The sequence below is a fragment of the Arachis hypogaea genome, chromosome 17 (assembly GCF_003086295.3).
Source record: "Arachis hypogaea cultivar Tifrunner chromosome 17, arahy.Tifrunner.gnm2.J5K5, whole genome shotgun sequence".
In the NCBI taxonomy this organism is placed as follows: domain Eukaryota; kingdom Viridiplantae; phylum Streptophyta; class Magnoliopsida; order Fabales; family Fabaceae; genus Arachis; species Arachis hypogaea.
The window spans coordinates 110,648,384-110,667,302 of NC_092052.1; the positions used below are offsets into that span (position 1 = coordinate 110,648,384).

General features: G+C 34.6%; 1 protein-coding gene across 1 annotated transcript; it reads right to left on the minus strand.

Annotated features, from left to right (window-relative positions):
- Positions 1 to 6,106: 6,106 nt before the first annotated feature.
- On the minus strand, positions 6,107 to 8,545 carry LOC112763651 (N-carbamoylputrescine amidase-like). Its single transcript, XM_025809270.1, has 8 exons — positions 8,400 to 8,545; positions 7,512 to 7,536; positions 7,390 to 7,429; positions 7,262 to 7,308; positions 7,115 to 7,148; positions 6,685 to 6,861; positions 6,309 to 6,404; positions 6,107 to 6,186 (listed from the first exon to the last, which is right to left on the minus strand). The coding sequence occupies exons 1-8, from the start codon at positions 8,543 to 8,545 to the stop codon at positions 6,107 to 6,109; spliced, it is 645 nt and encodes a 214-aa protein (XP_025665055.1).
- Between the last annotated feature and the right edge of the window lie 10,374 nt (positions 8,546 to 18,919).

The window sequence follows — 18,919 nt, forward strand, 5'->3', positions numbered from 1 at the left end:
GCGTTGTAGACGAACTCCATTCTCTTGTTAATGTATCTGCAATAACATTTTTGTCACCTTTAATATATTCAATTTTTATTGGATATTGTAACAAAAATAATTGCCATCTTACCAATCGTCCATGATTATAATCAACTTTTAAATTATATCGTATGAAACCTGTTAGATAACTTGAATCTGTCCTTAATGTAAATTCTCTGGGTAGTAAATCAATTTTCCATTTCTTAAGAGATTTAATTGCTGCTAGAGTTTCCTTTTCATGAGTGGTATATCTCTGTTCTGTTGGAGTAAAAGTCCCTGAAATATACCTGCAAAGTAATTCCTTTGGGGAATATTTAGAATCTAGTGATTCTTTTTCTTGTTCCAAACTTTTTATAGCTTTCTTAGCTTTTAGACATCCTGACCAGGTTATGTCTGAAGCATCTGTTTCTACTATTAAGTAGTCATTTTCTTCTGGAATATAAAGTTCTGGAAGTTTTTCACATAATTCTTTAATTCTTTGAATTTGCATACTATCTTTTTCATCCCATTTCCATTCTTTTTTAGTACTTATTTTTGGAAATAAGTTTTTAGTGTATTCTGTTATATTCTTTAAAAATCCTTGATCAGAAATATAATTTATACACCCTAAAAATCTTTGTAATTGTTTTCTATCTTCTATTTTATTAGAAAATAAATTTACCTTTTCTAGAACATTTGGTTGAAGTTTTAGCTTTCCTTGAGTAGATAGAATTAATCCAAGAAACTCTATTTCTTGTTTTGCTATTCTTGCTTTCTTTTTGCTAAGAACTAATCCTTTTTCTTTACATCTTTCTAAAACTATTAATAATTTTTGAAGATGATCTTCTTTATCCTGTTTTGTAAAAATTAGTATATCATCAATGTATACTAAAACAAATTCATTTAACTCTTTTAGATTTTCTTCCATAAATCTTTGATAAATACTCGGAGCTTGTTTTAATCCGAATGGTAATACATTCCATTCATAGAGCAACACACTTGTTGATTCTTTTGTTGGGCAAGTAAAAGCAGTTAATTTCTTTGTTTCTTCGTCTAAACGAAGTTGCCAATATCCTGATTTTGCATCAAGAGATGAAAACCAAGTTGCTCCTTTGATTTTTTCTAAAATAGAATCTTTTCTTGGAAGTTTATGAGCATCACCAATAGTTGCTTCATTCATCTTCTTATAGTTAATAACCATTCTTCGTTTTCCCCTTTTAATTTCATTATTGTTTTCGACATAAAAGGCTGGAGCCGCATGAGAACTTTTACTTAATCTTATAATTCCTTTTTCCAAAAGATCTCTACATTCTAATGAGAACTCTTCTCTATCTCTTGCGGAATAAGGAATTTTATTTGGAACATTTATCTCTTTTGTAGGATCTTTTAATTTAATGCTTACTAATTCGTTATTTGTATTTTTAATATCTAAATGATTTTCAGCACAAATTTCATCCAAAAGTTCTTCTATCTTTATTTCAAGATTATTTTTTGGAATATTTATCTGAAAATATAAATTTAAATAACATGTCTCTAATATAGAAAATATTTTAAATTTTAAAATCTTATCTATAGTAGTAGTTGGTATTTTTATACGTTTTGATTTTTGATTTATTGAAGAATCGTGTGGAGCTTTTAAAACTATATATGTTAATTCTTGATTGAATGGATGATATAGCTTTAAAAAGTTATTTCCTATGATAAAATCCATTCCAGAATCTAACATATATATAGATGGAACAATGAACCTATAATTTTGAATAAAAATTTCAACCATTTCTGCTTTTTGGTCAATTTTATGTATTGATTTGTCAGCTATTCTAACTCGTAATGGTTTCTTTAATTTTTTCCAATTAAGTTTTATATTCGAACTAGCAAAGCATTGTGTTGCTCCAGAATCTATGAAAGCATTTATAAACTTTTCTGTTATTTTTATAGTAATAAATGTAGCATTATTACTCAGTCTCTGAGTTTGTTTCGGAGACATATTCAAAAATATAGTCTAAGTTATCATCAGACTCTTCTAATGGTTCCATGAAACAAGACTTAGCAATTTCTATTTGTTTAGTAAGATCCTTTTTATCCTTCTTTTTCGGGCATTCATTTGCATAGTGTCCTTCTTCTTGGCAATACCAACATTTACAATTTTCTTTTTTATTCGGGCAATAGTTATTTCTTTGTCTTTTGTTTTTATTGTTATTTTCCTTTCTAAAATATCTCTTTTTTCTCCAGTTTGGATAGTATTTTATTTTTCTAAATTGATATTTTCTTTTTCTTTGAAAATTTTTATTAAGACCATATTTTTGAGGTATCTCTTCATTATCCTGACAGCAAATTCTAATTATATTTGCAAATCTTTTTTGAGTTGCTTCTTGCATACAACGTTCTTTTATTTCCTCTCTTATTACAGAGGTTGCTCCACCAAAATTATTTTCAATTGTCCCTCTATTTATTTCTCTTATAAATCTTCCCATTATAAATTCATTAGCAGGATATGGAAGTTTTGTTATATACATACTAAGATAATGATTTTTATCTTCTTCTTTTAATTTGTAATAATGTATTCTATAATCACATATATAAGACTCCACATTACATAAATCATATATCTGAATATTAGCTAAATGGTTTTTTGCTTCTTGATATTCTTTATTATAGACTTCTTGTCTATGATCTATAATATTTTTTCCAAAAAATTCCTTATATAGAATCATCATTATATATAATATCTTATCATAAGCTGTTGTTTTTGTTTCTAATTCTTCTATTATTTGGTTTTCTATTGATGTCATATAATCTCTTATAGTTCCTTTAGTATGAAACCCTATGTAATTCCAAATGTCTCTTCCAGACAATTCACTAAGTTTTGGATTAGTAAAGGCTTCTAACAAGAAGGAATTCAACCAGTTTTCGAAAATTTTTTTTTCGTTCTTTTTACAGTCTAAATCGAGCATTCTTTCTCCTTCCATTTCCTGGATTTTAGGAACGTATTTTGATGGTATTTTTATATATTTTGAATCTTTATTTATAAACCCTTTTTTAAAAGCATAATTATCAAAACCTGTTTCCCATTGAAATTGATTATCCTTAGATGTTCCAGCTTCATTTTTTACTTGTATTGGAATTGCTGGTTCTTCGTCACTTGAATAATCTAGAATGTGTTCTTCGTTTTCTATATTTTCAGAATTTACTAATTCTTCTTCTATTTGAAAACCATGTTCCATAATATTATTTTCTTGAGCCATTTTTAATTGTTTAAAAAGCATTGTAACTTCTTCTAATTTTTCTTCAATATTCATAATTTCAATGGTGGTTTTACTTTTAAGTCTGTTATGTTGATTATATTTTGAAATTTTTCTTCTTTGGGATTCTCTTTTTCCTTATTTCTTTGAAATTTTATAGATACTAATATTTCTTCAAGCATATCTACTATAGAATTTAATTGTGGGTTAAAAATATGATAAAGATGTGGGGAATCATTTCCATGGTAGCATTTTTTAGAAATTCCGTGTGAAAAATAAGTTTTTTCAGGTTTTTGAAGTCCTTCAATAAAACTTATAGTAAAATAAAGATTTTGAGAAAAATCATTTTGTATTGATTTTAAGAATTCGGTGTCATTACAATTAACATTGGTTAAAATCATTAATTTTGATAATTTAATTATTTCTTCTCTTAAATCTTCTAATTTACTTTTTTCCATTAGGTGACACTTTTTTTTTGTGAAGAGTTACGGTTTTAAATGAAAAGTGTGGCTTTAGAATGTATGGTTTATATTTTGCCACATAGCATATCTTTAAACATATCTTTAAACTTTGATCTGTACCTTATATTTTTCCTTTTTTTCTGCCATATTTTCAGAATCCTACTTTCCAAAGGCCGCAACTATTTTGGCCATGTTTTTGCCGGAAACAAGCTAAAATCCATTTTCGTATTAATGGGTGCGAAAACACAACTAAATATACAAAATAGTAAAGTTTTTTGTATGTGTTTAAACTGATAAATAATATATTTTTATTTAAATAAATAAAAACCCTTAATCTAAAGTCTATTCTCTATTCTTATTTCATGTAAGATTTTAAATGAAAGTATCAATATTTCAAATAGTTTATTTAATTATTTAGCAAATAAAAAAATATCAAAATCATTGTCATAAAAAGGTCTTATTCTTTGGTTCATAATAACGTCCATCATTACTAATTATAATAAAAATATTTAATTGACTAATTTTTAATTAAGATCAATAATAAAGTGGTGATTCAATTTTTTTTAATTTGACACGTCACATGCCAATATGCCATGTATATGATATTTCATAATAATATTATATATCATCTAGAAGGTCATATTTAGTCTCTTGAGAAATTAGCCAATCGCATGGAAAATTTCGAAATTTCACTAACATGCCTAACCTGAGAAAAAAAATTAAAAAATGCAAAAGATCAGTTCTTCCAATAAAACTTGTAACGAGATGCAATCTCCTCAAGCTCGTGAAAATCAAGCGGCTCCATGACTTGGTTGGTGTAAGCGGCTCAAAGATAGGGGTTCAAATGCCGCTTTGTTTATACAGTGACGGCTAACGACAAATTGCAGCGGATTAGTCATTGACTTGTCGATTGGTAATATTGTGAAAAACAAAAAAAAGAAGATGTTCCAACTTTGGCTACTTTTATGTTTCTTCTTCTCATTTTGTTTTATTCTTGGTTTTTAATTTTTTTTCTTCCTCTATGTGGTTTTTAAACATAAAAAATACTTAAATCTTTTTACACAAAATACATAAACATATCAATTTTAAATAGGAAGCAAACACAAATTGATTGACGATGCAAAAACTTTGTAACAATAAGCACAAAATTTTGAAGAAAAACACACAAATTATAAACAGAAAACAAATATATAAAATTATTGACGATACAGAAATTTTGTAATGATATACATAAGGTTTTTTTTTAAAGAAAAAATTTTTAAGAGTAATTTAGGAAGTAAACACATAAATTGTTTGATGATATATAAATACAGAAACTTGTTAAACACACAAAATTTTGAAGAAAAATACAAAGAAAACAACACAGTTTATTTTTTTTCATAATAAACACCTAAATTTTGTGATTTTTTTTCATAATAGACACCTAAATTTTGTGATAATAAACCAAAAATTTTTTAAAGGTAATTATTGACAATAAATACAGCAATTTTGTGATGAAAAACATAGAAATATTTTCACAATAAACACAAATTTTATGACCATAATTCAAGTTACATTTCTAAAAATATTTGCATGAATGATCAAACCAAATTTTTTTAAGAATAATGCTATAGGTAACTAATTTTTTAAGCCAACATTAGTCAATTACAAACATTAAACCCTAAAATTAGTTAATATTGACAAATTAAAAGTTAGTTCTCTATAATTTTTTTTAACAGAAAAAAAAACGATGGCAGAGTGTATGAGAAAAAAAAATCTTGGATACATATAGTTTAAAGTTAAAAAAACAGAATAAAAAGAATAAGAATGAAACACGAAATCTCAAACTCAAATAAATAAGTGTATAGAAAAGAGCTATTAGCCTTTGGATTTAACCACACAAAACTGATTTCTTGCATGGATTCAAATTTATTTTTATTCGTTTACAAGTACTTACAATAATTTTTTTTTATAATAAATAAATAAATAATTAAAAAATTAATAACATTCCCACTTTTGTGTACATATGCCTGAAAATGTTTTAAGACCTGTAGTCATAGTGCCCCTGAATCACTTGCAAAAATAAATAGTAAATCCGAAACAGTTAAAATAGACTCCATAGAAAAATTGCACGGAGTGATGTTCAATTCTTCACACATCGCTCAAAATTATTCAAATGAATAATTTATTCGCCAAGTATTTTTAGTTCCACATTTATTGAGTTACATTGATCTGACAGACGATATTTTGTAAGCTGTTCCTTTGCCTTCCTTGTGAGTGACTCTTATGTTCTTGAAGCATCTCAATTATGATTCTTGAGCAATCACAAAGTGAAATGTCAATATATCATAGGATAGGATTGGTGCCATCAAGTGTTAAAAGCACCTTATATAGCTTCGGGCAACAATGTCTCTAGGATTTGATCTAATCCAAATCAAATTGAGCAACAAGAACGCACGGCTTCATGTTTATCATCGCAGCTGCAACTATTTTTCTAGTTACTCCTGATCAAAGAGAAGATTAAACCAAAAAATGACAAGTAGTACTAAGCTATACCTACCGCTAAAAAGATTAATATTTTTATAGTGGGATATTTTATGTGCAGAAAAGAGAAGAGATGGATTACCTGCTATAAAGGAGTTTCCATAAAACGTAATCTCACTATTCCCATGCTCAGTCTCAATTACCTCTTTTCCTATCCTATTTGAAGCTACAAGAGGTACTTGCATTTATTAATCTAGTAAAAAAAATAGTAGCCCTTGGCAAATTGCAATTTCACATGCAGAAAAAAGATTTTCTTTTCTCTTACATTCAGCAAAGCATGTATTGGATTCTTTTGTTTGAAAGGTTCAATGCGACAACTACCTTCAAGATTAGGAGTTGTAAAGAGAAATAATTGCAAGCATGGAATGTATGCATATATTACATAAATGAGAGATGAGAGAATACGCATCTCATCAGCATGCCTTATAATTATTAAAATTTGGGTGGTTAAGTAGTACAAAATTCTACCAAATTAGTCCCAGCATGTCCTTGCATTACACGCTTCCAGTGGTCACGAGAGTCAAGACCCTGGTCTTGTGGTTCAGAACCAATAGTAGTGGGATAAAATAAAATCTCTGCACCTTGAAGCGTCATAGCCCGTGCTGCTTCAGGAAACCACTGGTCCCAGCAAATAGCTGACATGAAATAAGAGTTGTCAACTTTATTAACTAATTCCTTCCTTCAGCACAGTTTAGTATCAGAAAGAACAATTAAAAATGTAACTTTGAATATTATTTTAGATAGCTAGTATAAAGCTAAAGTAAAAATTAGCATTTTTAAAAAAAAAATTAGAGATTCAAAATCCTTCAATAAGTTTTAGAAATCTTCCTATGAAGCATACATGTAAAATGAACAGAATGTAAACAGTCAGTAATCACAATTTCTTACCAACTCCAATCTTTACAAATTTAGTCTGGAAAACCTGTTATGCAAAACACCAATGTTACAAAATATTCGATAGTTACAAAAAGAAATCACAAAAACTAAGCTTATTCAAAGCAGAGAAAATTATTACAGGCAATCTCAAGCACCCACCTTAAATCTAGTGTCACATGGATTAAAATAGAACTTTTCCTGATAACCTATGTGGGGATTATTTAATGAGTTAGGACAATTGTACACATACTATATTCTGCATAAATAACTTAACACTCGATATATACTTGGTCCATCTGGAATATGGGATTTTCTATAAAGGCAGTGCTATAGTGATGAAAGGAAAAATTTTTCTGCTGAAGCAACCTGGAGAAGTTGGTTGGTGGACATGTGTTAAGTTGTTCTTAACTCTGAAAGCGTGCAGAAATAGCAGACTATAACAGGTAAGACAGATTAATGAGATAAGTATTATGTTGTGTTAATTGTTGTGATTAAATGTTTGGGCTATTTTTATTTCAAACCCAATAAGATTTTTTGCAGCCGGGTTATGTATCCAATATAAATGGATTGGGATACTGTCTTAACCCGTCTCTAGGCTTACTCCCAGTCTACTACTACTACTACTACTACTACTAATAATAATAATAATAATAATAATAATAATAATAATGTCAACGAGTTATAATTGAAATGGTATAGTCTATTCATACTCACTTAAGAGGTTGCGGATTTGAGTCTTCCTATCTTCGGTATAATAATAATAATAATAATAATAATAATAATAATAATAATAATAATAATAATAATAAGGGTTAAGTATGATTTTGGTCCCTAAAGTAGGGGTTGAAAATTTTTTTCGTCCCTCGCCTTTTTTTCGCTCCAAAATGGTCTCCAAAGTTTCAGTTTGTTTTAAAATGGTCCTTCGGACCAAAATACCCATATTCCTTCTTCCCCAAAATCATGTCACCACCCCCACCACCACCACCAGAACCAGAACCACCACCACCACCCCCACCCACTGCCACTCCATTCCCATCTCCATCACACCAACCAAAACTCATAAAAAACAACATCATCATCGTCATCCTCATCTGAACTCAGATCCAGAACTCAGATCCAGAACTCAAACTCAGACAAACAAAAACTCAACTCAGAAAATTATCATCATCATCAAGAATCCAGAATCAGCAACAACAATACTCCAAATTTAAATTTCAGCAACAACAATATTCCACAACAAATTTCACAAAAAAAAATCCAGAAATTTCACAAAAAGAATTCAATTCACAGAATTCACAGAAGAAGAAGAAGCGGCGGCAGGCGGCGGTGGGTGCGGCGGCGGGAAGAAGAAGAAGAAGAAGAAGAAGAAGAAGAAGAAGGGCGGCGGTGGGTGTGGCGGCGGGAGGAGAAACGGGCAGCGGTGCGGCGGCGGTGCGGCGGCATGGGTCCCCTTTCTCTCCCCCTCCCCCCTCCCCCTTTCTCGCCCCCCCCCTTCTGTATCCCCCTTTCTTTCTTTTTTTTATATTTATTTATTTTATACTTATTTTATTTTATAATTTTTTTAATAAAGGGTAATTTGGTAATAAAAAAATATAATTGGTAAAAAGGACGATTTTAAAACAAACTGAAACTTTGGGGACCATTTTGGAGCGAAAAAAAGGCGAGGGACGAAATAAATTTTCAGCCCCTACGTTAGGGACCAAAATCATACTTAACCCTAATAATAATAATAATAGAGTTAAACTAAGCCTTACTTGTAGATAAGAATTCAGGTTCCTAGAATTCGGATACGGACATGGAACATGACACGACATAAAATATTTAGGCTGCATTTGTTTACAGAGAAATGACACTGAGACAGAGATACAGAGACACAAAATCGTGTTTTACAGAGGAGACATGGACAGAGACAATGTGTTCAGAGACACTGAATTAGTGTATTTTGTGTCCATCCTAACAGGAAGGACACGGAGACACTAACAAGGGACACAACTTATTTTTTATTTTTTCTTTCATTATTCTTGTTAATTTTTCATAATTATATTTTTTATTATTATATTTTTCATCTCAAAGTTTTTGAATGAAAAAAAAAAAGAATAAATTGGATTTTCATAACTTGTTCTAGTTTATTACCAAACAGAATACAAGAACACAAAATTTTGTGTCTCTGTCCATCAGTGCCTTGTCCTAGCCTGTTCTCAGTGTCTTGTCCTGTCCTGTTATCGGAAACAAACGCATCCTTAGATACATGAATTTTAAAATTTTATAAGATACGAAGACACACATATATATAAAATATAAAAAAATTTTAATTGATTTTAGTTTCCTATTTTAATTATAGAGAGTATTTAAAATATTTTTTATTTTAGTAAATAGTAATATACACTATTTCTAAATTTATTTCAAGAATACATGTTAAGAATAAAGTTTGACACATTAACACGTGATGATATTTAAGTGTATCCAAACATGTTCGGATAAAATTTTTTTTATTTTTTATTAAGATACAGTTAGACACATACTACCACATATATTTCAATTTTTTAAATTTAAACTTCTCATTTCTTAAAGTAGTACGTTTGTTTAACTTGATTAATTAAAATTACTTATTTTAATATTTATTCAGCAATCTTAATTTTCAATATTTTTAAAATAAAAAATATGAAATTTAAAATTATTTATTTTCAAAGATTTAATGATTTCAAGTTCTAAAATTTGACATTTAAAAAAATTAAAATTTAAAATTATCTATTTTCAAATCTTTAATGATGTCAAATTTTAAAATTTATTCTGCTAGGTTTGTTTATTTAAATTTTATAATTTTTTACTAATAAGACTAAATAAATAATCCTTAAACTTTAGGAGTATGTTTGTTTAATTAAAATTACTTATTTTTAAAATTTATTCTACAATGTTAATTATTAATACTTTTAAATTCAAAAATTACAAATTTTAAATTTTTTATTTTTCAAATTTTTAATAATTTCAAATTTTAAATTCATTTTGTTACCTTTGTTTATTTTAAATTTTCTAATTTTACACTAACTAATACTATTAGGTTTATATTTTAGTTTAAAAAATTACAAACTAAGATCAACTTTAAAAAAATTATAAACAAACATTAGTTGAATAAAAATTGTAAGATCTTCCATTAACTAAACACTATCTAATTTATTGTATTTTTAAATTACAATATCAATTTTTTTAGAGTATTTATTTTCAAATTATTTAATTTATACTAAATTTTTGTCTATTTTAAATTAATATTCATTAATTTAAAAGTTATAACCTAATTTTTTAAAAAACTAAATACACATCACTAAACCCTAAATCTTAAACCCTTAAACATAAACTCTAAATCCTAAATTACAAACCCTAAACCTTAACACATAACTTCTCAACCCTAAACCCCTCAATAATATATTATAAATCCTAACCACAAATTCAAAATGCCTCAATCATAACCTAAATTATAAATCCTAAACTACAAAACCTAAACACTTAATACTAAATAAAAAATACTAAATAAATAACACTATACCCTAAACCTTTTAACTCGCTCATAAATTCTAGTCCATAATCCTAAATCCTAAATTCTTAAACCTTCAAATCTAAACCAAAAATTATAAATCATACACCACCACCACAATAATAATAATAATAATAATAATAATAATAATAATAATAATAATAATAATAACTTTTTTTTAGTTTAGAAATGAAAATCTTTATTAATTAATTTTACAGTTGCCTAAATTCTCACAAATAGAATATTATCTTAATCCTATTTATTTTAATTTTATTTTTTTAACCCATCTAAAAGATGATCCTAGTAACACTCTAGCCACACATTCTCATCATCTTCATGATTTTACAAACCAAAACAAAAAACAGGTCCATGTACACACAAAAAAGTCTAAAACCTTAATGATAATAATTATACCCACATTAATCCCACTAAATTATTCTACTTTCTATCGATAGATTCTGCTTCTACTGCTTCTACTGCGTCCCAGTGTTTTAGCGCGTGCCCACACCTCCATACACACGTCCAATACCGAAACATTCCACGTCTATTCCTCACCTGCAGAAACAAAATCCCTTCAGCATGGTAGCATCTGCTTTTATTTTAAACTTAATTTAAAATCTTAATAATTTTATTTCTTGAGTTATGATTTGTGTTGGAACTTACGAGAAATTTGTCTATTAATTATTATTTCTTTTTTTTTTGGTATATTGTCTATTTTTTTCTCGAAAGAAAGCATTAAGCATTTCGCGAAATAATAATGGTTTTTCTAGGGCCTAAATCATTTGTGATAATGTCAAATCTACTCTTGGAAAATACGGGCTATACTCCAAGAGTTGGCCCAAAACCAAACTATGTCAAAATAGTTATTAGATTGCTCCACTTTTGGGCTTTTTTTTTTAAATAAAAAACAAATTTCGTACAAAATTTACTAATTTGGGTTGGTCGAGTGGTCAGCTCACTCGTCCGCTTAAGCAATTGTCGTGGATTCGAATCCCGCCTTGTGCATGCAGCAACCCATTAGCCAGCGGGTATCCATAATTTCTTAATTTGTGAAGAAAAATTATTTCCAAGATATATCTCCTTTAGCTATTCAAGCTACCCCAAAAATCTTGAGGGAGAATGAGATGAAATTCATTATTTATTTATGCTCGTATTTTGTTTCGTTTGATGTTTTAATTTAAAATCTTTGCAGGGATTACTGCATGGCGAGGGAAGCAAATGCACAGCCACAATTATAGGACACCTGAATCTTTTCAAGATCAAGTATGTGCCTGCTTCCTTTGCTTTTTGACTATTTGCAAAAGAATTTTTTGGCCAGTACTATACTACTAATACTCTCTAACTGCATTAAAATATCATAATCCTTTTTGGGATTCAAGGCTTAAATTCTTTGGTTCATAGAAATATGTTGTTGCTCTACGTTTGATATTTTTTAGCATTATCGCCTCCATTATCTCTTTTTTGGTTGATTATCACCTTCATTTTTGGATAATCTAATCTGGTTTTTCCATTTCAATTATGATTACTAGTATCCATCATTTTATTTGACAACTTTTCTCTTGAATGGTTTATCTTACGCGTTGGTATTTGTTGCACATGCAGATTGATAGTGTTCATCAAGATGGTCGTGTGGTTTCCAAAGATGGAGACAGAGTTGGTGCGAAAATCATAGCACATTGAACAGGGTATTTTCAGCATTCTCCATTTAGTTTTATTCAAGACCATGCAATTGGAGAAGAGAACTGAATAAATGTTGATGATTGATGACCATTTTTGTTCGTTTAGCAGGTACAAGTATGATTTCCCATTCCTTGAAACAAATGGGGAAGTGTAGATGACAACTATGTAAGAACATTGTACAAGCATATTTTTCCACCAGCTGGCCCCATGGCTTTCATTTGTTGGGTTGCCTTGGAAGGTTGTTCCCTTCTCCATGTTCAAACTGCAGACCAAATGGATAGCAGGAGCTTTGTCAAATCGCCTTGCACTTCCTTCCAAAGAAGAAATGACTCAAGAAGGGAAGTCTCAGTAACCGATTTACTTCGTAAGCAGGGCTCTACAAGGAGAAGAGCTGAGGTATAGCAAATTGAAAAAACTGGCGCTAACACTCCTAACCTCCTCCCGAAGGTTGAGGCAGTACTTCCAGGGACACCGTGTAGTCATGAGAACGGACCAAGCAATTCGCCAAGTACTCCAAAAGCCTGATTTGGCTGGGAGGATGATGACCTGGGCCATTGAGCTCTCCCAATATGACTTGCAGTATGAGCCCCGACATACGATCAAGGCGCAGGCGATGGCAGATTTCTTGGTAGAGGTAACGGGTGATCCCCCCGAGGAAACGGGCACACGGTGGAGGCTCCATGTAGACGGTGCCTCAAACCAAACGTCCGGGGGAGCCGGGGTCATCTTAGAGAGCCCAGCGGGAGTCATTTACGAGCAATCGACCAAGTTCAAATTTCCTGTGTCGAACAATCAAGCGGAATACGAAGCCCTCTTGGGTGGACTAAACCTAGCCAGGGAAGTCGGGGCAACAAGGCTGGAAGTGTGCAGCGATTCACAGGTCGTAACCTTGCAAGTAAACGGAAGCTATCAAGCCAGGGACCCCCTCCTGCAAAAGTATTTGGAAAAAGTTAGAGAATTGACCGGGCAGTTCCTAGAGGTCACGATCCAACACGTTCCAAGAGAAAGGAACACACGGGCAGACCTCCTATCTAAACTAGCGAGCACTAAACCGGGAACGGGCAACCGATCTCTCATCCAGGGCATGGTGAAGGAACCAACGGTTGCCCTCCATTTAACGGAATCAAACCCCTCCTGGTTAGACCCCATCACAAACTTCCTGGAACACGGCAAGTTATCCAACGATGAGAAAGCAACCAAAACGTTGAGAAGGGAGGCAGCCAGATATGCAATCATACAAGGGCAACTGTTCAGAAAGGGGCTCAGCCAACCCCTATTGAAGTGCTTACACCCCGACCAGACAGACTATGTACTTAGAGAAGTCCACGAGGGATGCTGCGGCCACCACATCGGGGGCAAGAGCCCTAGCAAAGAAGCTCATACGAGCTGGATATTACTGGCCATCAATGATGAGAGACTCCAAAGAATTTGTCAGGAAATACGTAAAGTGTCAAGAAAACGCCAACTTCCACAAAGTGCCAGCTTCCGAGCTGATTTTACTGACGTCTACACAACCTTTCGCTCAATGGGGAGTCGACCTCTTAGGACCTTTCCCAGTTGGCCCAGGACAAGTTAAATATCTCATAGTCGCCATCGACTACTATACCAAATGGATAGAGGCTGAACCACTAGCCAGCATATCCTCATCCAATTGCCGGAAGTTCATGTGGAGACAAGTGATAACCCGTTTCGGTATCCCGGAGGTCGTCATTTCGGACAATGGGACGCAGTTCACTGACAAGAAGTTCACAGAATTCCTCACCGGCCTAGGCATAAAACAAAAGTTTTCCTCAGTAGAACATCCCCAGACAAACGGACAAGTGGAGTCCGCAAACAAAGTCATCTTACTAGGCCTCAAGAAATGCTTAGACAGCAAGAAAGGCGCATGGGCCGACGAGCTCGCTTCGGTCCTCTGGTCCTACCGGACAACCGAGCAAAGCTCCACCGGGGAAACCCCCTTTCGCCTAACGTACGGGGTCGACGCAGTGATACCCATGGAAATTGGCGAACCGAGTCCACGGTTACTTATCGCGGGAGTAGACGAAGCGGTAGAAAAGGACCTGGTGGAAGAAACCAGAGAGATGGCCCACTTGTCAGAAATGGCACTAAAGCAAAGAATAGCCCTGCGCTACAACACTAAAGTCCTCAGGAGGGATTTTGAGGAAAGAGACCTCGTCCTGCATCGCAACGACGTCGGTTTACCGACCCCAGGGGAAGGAAAGCTGGCGGTAAATTGGGAAGGGCCCTACAGAATCAAAGAAGTGCTCGGCAAAGGCGCCTACAAGCTGGAAAGACTCGACGGCAGAGAGATCCCGAGAACATGGAACGCAGGCAACCTGAGGAAGTTCTATTCATAGCTTGGTCACCCCGACCAAGCGGCCTGATGAGCGGGATAGAGGTTTACTTTAATCAAATCCTGGATAGAGGTTTACTTTAATCAAATGTTAATTCCCAATTATTTACTTTTATCAAATGCCTACTGTGCTCATGAACTTGTCTAGCTAACGACTAATTCTCACTTGTCCAAATTCTTCCATCTATTATCTCCCAACGCGTACCCCGCGAAGATCGTACTCGTAAACGGCAACCCGAGACTGATCACCCCGGGAAGCCAACGGAACCATAGCCATATCGAACGGCCGCGATAATAAGACCACAACGGTTTCAAAAATAAAACCACGATGACCCCAAAAGGGTTACCAGCGCAAACGGTGAAATAGACACAAGCAATAAGTCCGCCCCGGAAAGACGGTAACAAAAATAAAACACCAAGCAAGATAAACGATAATAATGATAAGTCGACCAGGCGACCAGTTAAGCATAAAGTTATAAAGTCATGACGAAATGTTCAACAAATCCGCACCAAATCAAAGTTACAAGAAATCACTTCCGAGGCATGTCGACAATCTTGCCGTCTTGGATCGTTTTGAAGACCCCGATGGCCGATGTGTCGAAGTCAGGAGCCACGATCTTCACCTGGGCCTTCAGAGCATCCTCGGTCATGAAGATCGCGTTCTTCCCTTGCTCCTTGGTCGCTTTGTGCTTTTTCTTGAGCTCTTCGACCTCGGCTTTAGCGGCTTTAGCTGATGAGACGGCCTGGTCACGCTCCTTCTCCAAGGCCACCACCCGACCCTGAGCAACGTTCAGCTGGCTCTCTAGGGTCATCTCCCGTTCAGCTAAACGGGCCACCGTCTCGTCGGAAGCCTTCAATTTCTCCCCGGCAGATGTCGCTCTCTCCTCGGAAGCCTTGAGCTTCTCCCCCATCTCGGACAACTGACTCTGGAGCAGCTCGACTTGAACCTTAAAGTCGTTGTTCACCTTGCCTGAAGATTCGAGTTTCCGTCGGAGAGCCTGCATTCTCGACAACTCAAACTCAGCCTTTCGAGCTATCACGGCCCCCCGAAGCAGAGTCCGGTACATCCATCTCGCCTGCCCAGCCAGGTCGGTCCCGAGAAAATGCTCCTCCGTCCCAGGGATCAACTGGGAGTCAATGAAATTCGTAGCATCAAAATTTCTTTCCATGATGGTGAGAGTCCCTTCCGGGCTGGCAGATGCCTTCCGCTTCTTGGGGGGTATGAATGAGTTCCACATTGTCATATTCTTAATGGGTAGGAGACGAGTGCCCAGCAGTGGCCGCCTCTTCGGGAATGGGAGAAGCCTGCACCTCGGCTGGATCTTTTTCAGACATTCTGGTGTCCTGGGGAGAGGGCACGGCCTGATCCTCTTTCTCCCCGGAAGGGCCCCCCGGTTCCTCGGCACCCTTCTCGTCAGCCTTCTCATCATCGCTATCCTCCAAGAAGGTCTTGACCAAATTTTCAAGCCCAGCTACCGAAGCAGACATCTCCACTACAACAGGAAACCAAACACGTTAGCCGTGAAGTCGGGAAAAGCAAAATAAACAACAAGTAATGAAAAAACACAAGGCAGAATAGCTCACAAATATAATTCCTGGCGGACTCCCATTCACCCATGAGGAGGTGGGGATTCACAGGGTTCTTCCCAAAAATAGCATACAACACATCGGCTATCCCTTTATTTACAGAGGACATTCCCTTATAGGTCACCTTGATGAAAGAGTTAGACCCCGCCCCGAAACTCCAATAAGTCGGGATGAGGCGTTCCCCCTCTAACGATAACCAAAAGGGGTGGCAACCTTTAGCAGGGCAAACTTTGAAGAATTTGTCCTTGAACCCATGATAGGAGTCCTCGAACAAGCCAAATATTCCCCGGCTCTGTGCAGACCAGAAAGACAAAAACCCTTTCCTCGCCTTCCCTTGTTTGGAGGGGTTGGTAAGGTTGAAAAGGAAGAGGAAGACATCCACTGACACCGGCAGCTCGAGATATTCACAAACCATCTCGAAACAGCGGATAGAAGCCCAGCTGTTCGGATGGAGTTGCGACGGCGACATGGATATCCGGTTAAGGAGAGACATCTAGAAATCGGAGAACGGCAGACGGACGCCGACCTGGGTGAACATGGCTTTATAAAACCAAATCCAGTCGGCGACCCGGGGAGAACGGAAATTAATATCGTACAAACGCTTGTTGGGCACAGGAACGAAGGTCTCATAATTGGTCTCTTCATCTGTCCCCCCACAGAGATATCCGGCTTGCCGGAACTCCGTCAACTCCTCCAGATCCATCTGGTTCGGCGAGTCCTTTATGTCTGAGGTCACTCAGGCGTAGGGGTCATAGTTCGCCGCGGAGGTGGAAGTCCGGGAGACGACGCGAGGCATACCTACAGTGGGGGTACCACTCCATTAGTCTATGAGGTCGGGAGCCCGGAAAAATTCAAAAAACTAATCAAGCATGGCCAAAGCTACACCTACCCCGAGAGCCACCTAAAAATCTACTCTGGAATGGTACCCCTCCCCTAACACGTCTACCTACCATCAAAAGGCAATATAACCACTAATTCCAAGCAAGACAGCAAGAACAAACAAATACTAACAACAAGCACACAATAACAGAGCAGAAAAGAGAGAAGTCAGAGGATTACCTGAATTTGTTACGAAAGTTGAGAAGGATGAAGGGAAGATGCTCGAAGATACTGCAACAACACTCTAGGATTTCTGAAAAAGGAGAGGGAGATAACAAGGAAATGGAAGAAACAGAAGTGTAAAAAATAGCTCTTTGAAACTATTTGAAACTGCCACTCAGGAAGCGTGAAAGACTTGGGGGAAAAAATAGTATTTACGCACGAGGTTTTGCAACCCATTATGAGCATTTAATGCTCAGCGCAAGGAACGAAGCAATAAACGGTTAACTCAGCAACCAAGAGACACGCGCGCACGGGGCATGTCCCTTCCACGAGCGGCCGACCCAACGACAAGGAATGGAGCACGAGATAACACGCCACTAATAGCCCCTACGACTATCACTGGCGCGTGGAGGGCACTGTTACGGCCTGGCCCAAACCCTCCACGGATCGGCTCGACCCGAGCGTCACCTGACCCGGACGGTCACGGGTGAGGCGCCCCACAACCGACCCAAAAACGCGTCCCAGACAGCTCATCCACAGCTGTAGGAGCACGTCCCGGAAAAGTGGGCCTGTCCTCATTGGGCCCACCTCTGACAGTATATAAGGGGAAGGTTTACTCTTCCCCCAAGGTACGTCACATATCACATCACCCCTTTTCGCCTACACATTACTGACAAGAGCGTTGGAGTGTCTTTGCAGGTGGCATCCCCCCTTCACACGAAGTACTCGGGACCTCGTACACACCAGCCCGACAGTCCACGACCTGACGAGCCCCTACCACTTCCTGGAAATCCAAACCCGAATCATCCGGTAACTGACCTACCGAACAATTATTATTATTATTATTATTATTATTATTATTATTATTATTATTATTATTATTATTATTATTATTATTATATATGATCAATTTTTTATTTACTTTGTCTAAAAAAGTCAACAATTCATACATAATAATTTTGTTATTGAGAGTACCTGAAAAGAGTACTAAAATATGTTATTGTATATGTTATAAATACTTATGGAATTTTTTTAATACTCTTCTTAAGTACTCTCAATAATAAGATTATTATATATGAATTGTTGACTTTTTTTTTTGGACAAAATAAATAAAAAATTGATAATAATAATAATAATAATAATAATAATAATAATAATAATAATAATAATAATAATAATAATAATAATAATAATAATAATAATAACTTTTTAAATACTAAAAGTTTATTTAAAAATGTTTTTTAAAAACTAATTTAATAAATTATTTTTCAAAACAAAAATTTTATAGCCAAAATCGAATCTATTAGATTCGAATTACGGGAGACGAAACAAACATGTAAATCGAAGCTTATTCATTCGATTTATTAGCATTTTAATTATGCACTTAATTTGAATCCATGTTTTCATTCAATAACGTTTTCATTAAATTAAATTTAATCAATTCAATTTATGTAAAAATGTGTTTTGAGACTTTGACGTTGTATTTTTTGATTTGGGACATTCAGATAAGGTGTTTGCTACGGTACGATGATAAATTTATATAATACTCTTTTAAATTAATCAAACTTTAGAATTCAATTAATCTTAATTTTATAGTTTTAATTAATTTAAACAACAAAACAAAAAC

Bases quoted from the DNA above. Each gene is read 5' to 3' on its own strand.
- LOC112763651 (XM_025809270.1), bottom strand. From the start codon at position 8,545: ATGCCGCCGCACCGCCGCCGCACCGCTGCCCGTTTCTCCTCCCGCCGC. The intron at 7,537-8,399 runs GTGAATTCTGTG...TACCTGTTATAG, and splicing joins CCGCCGCTTCTTCTTCTTCT to TCTGCTATTTCTGCACGCTT. The intron at 7,309-7,389 runs GTATATATCGAG...ATCCCCACATAG, and splicing joins CCATATTCCAGATGGACCAA to GTTATCAGGAAAAGTTCTAT.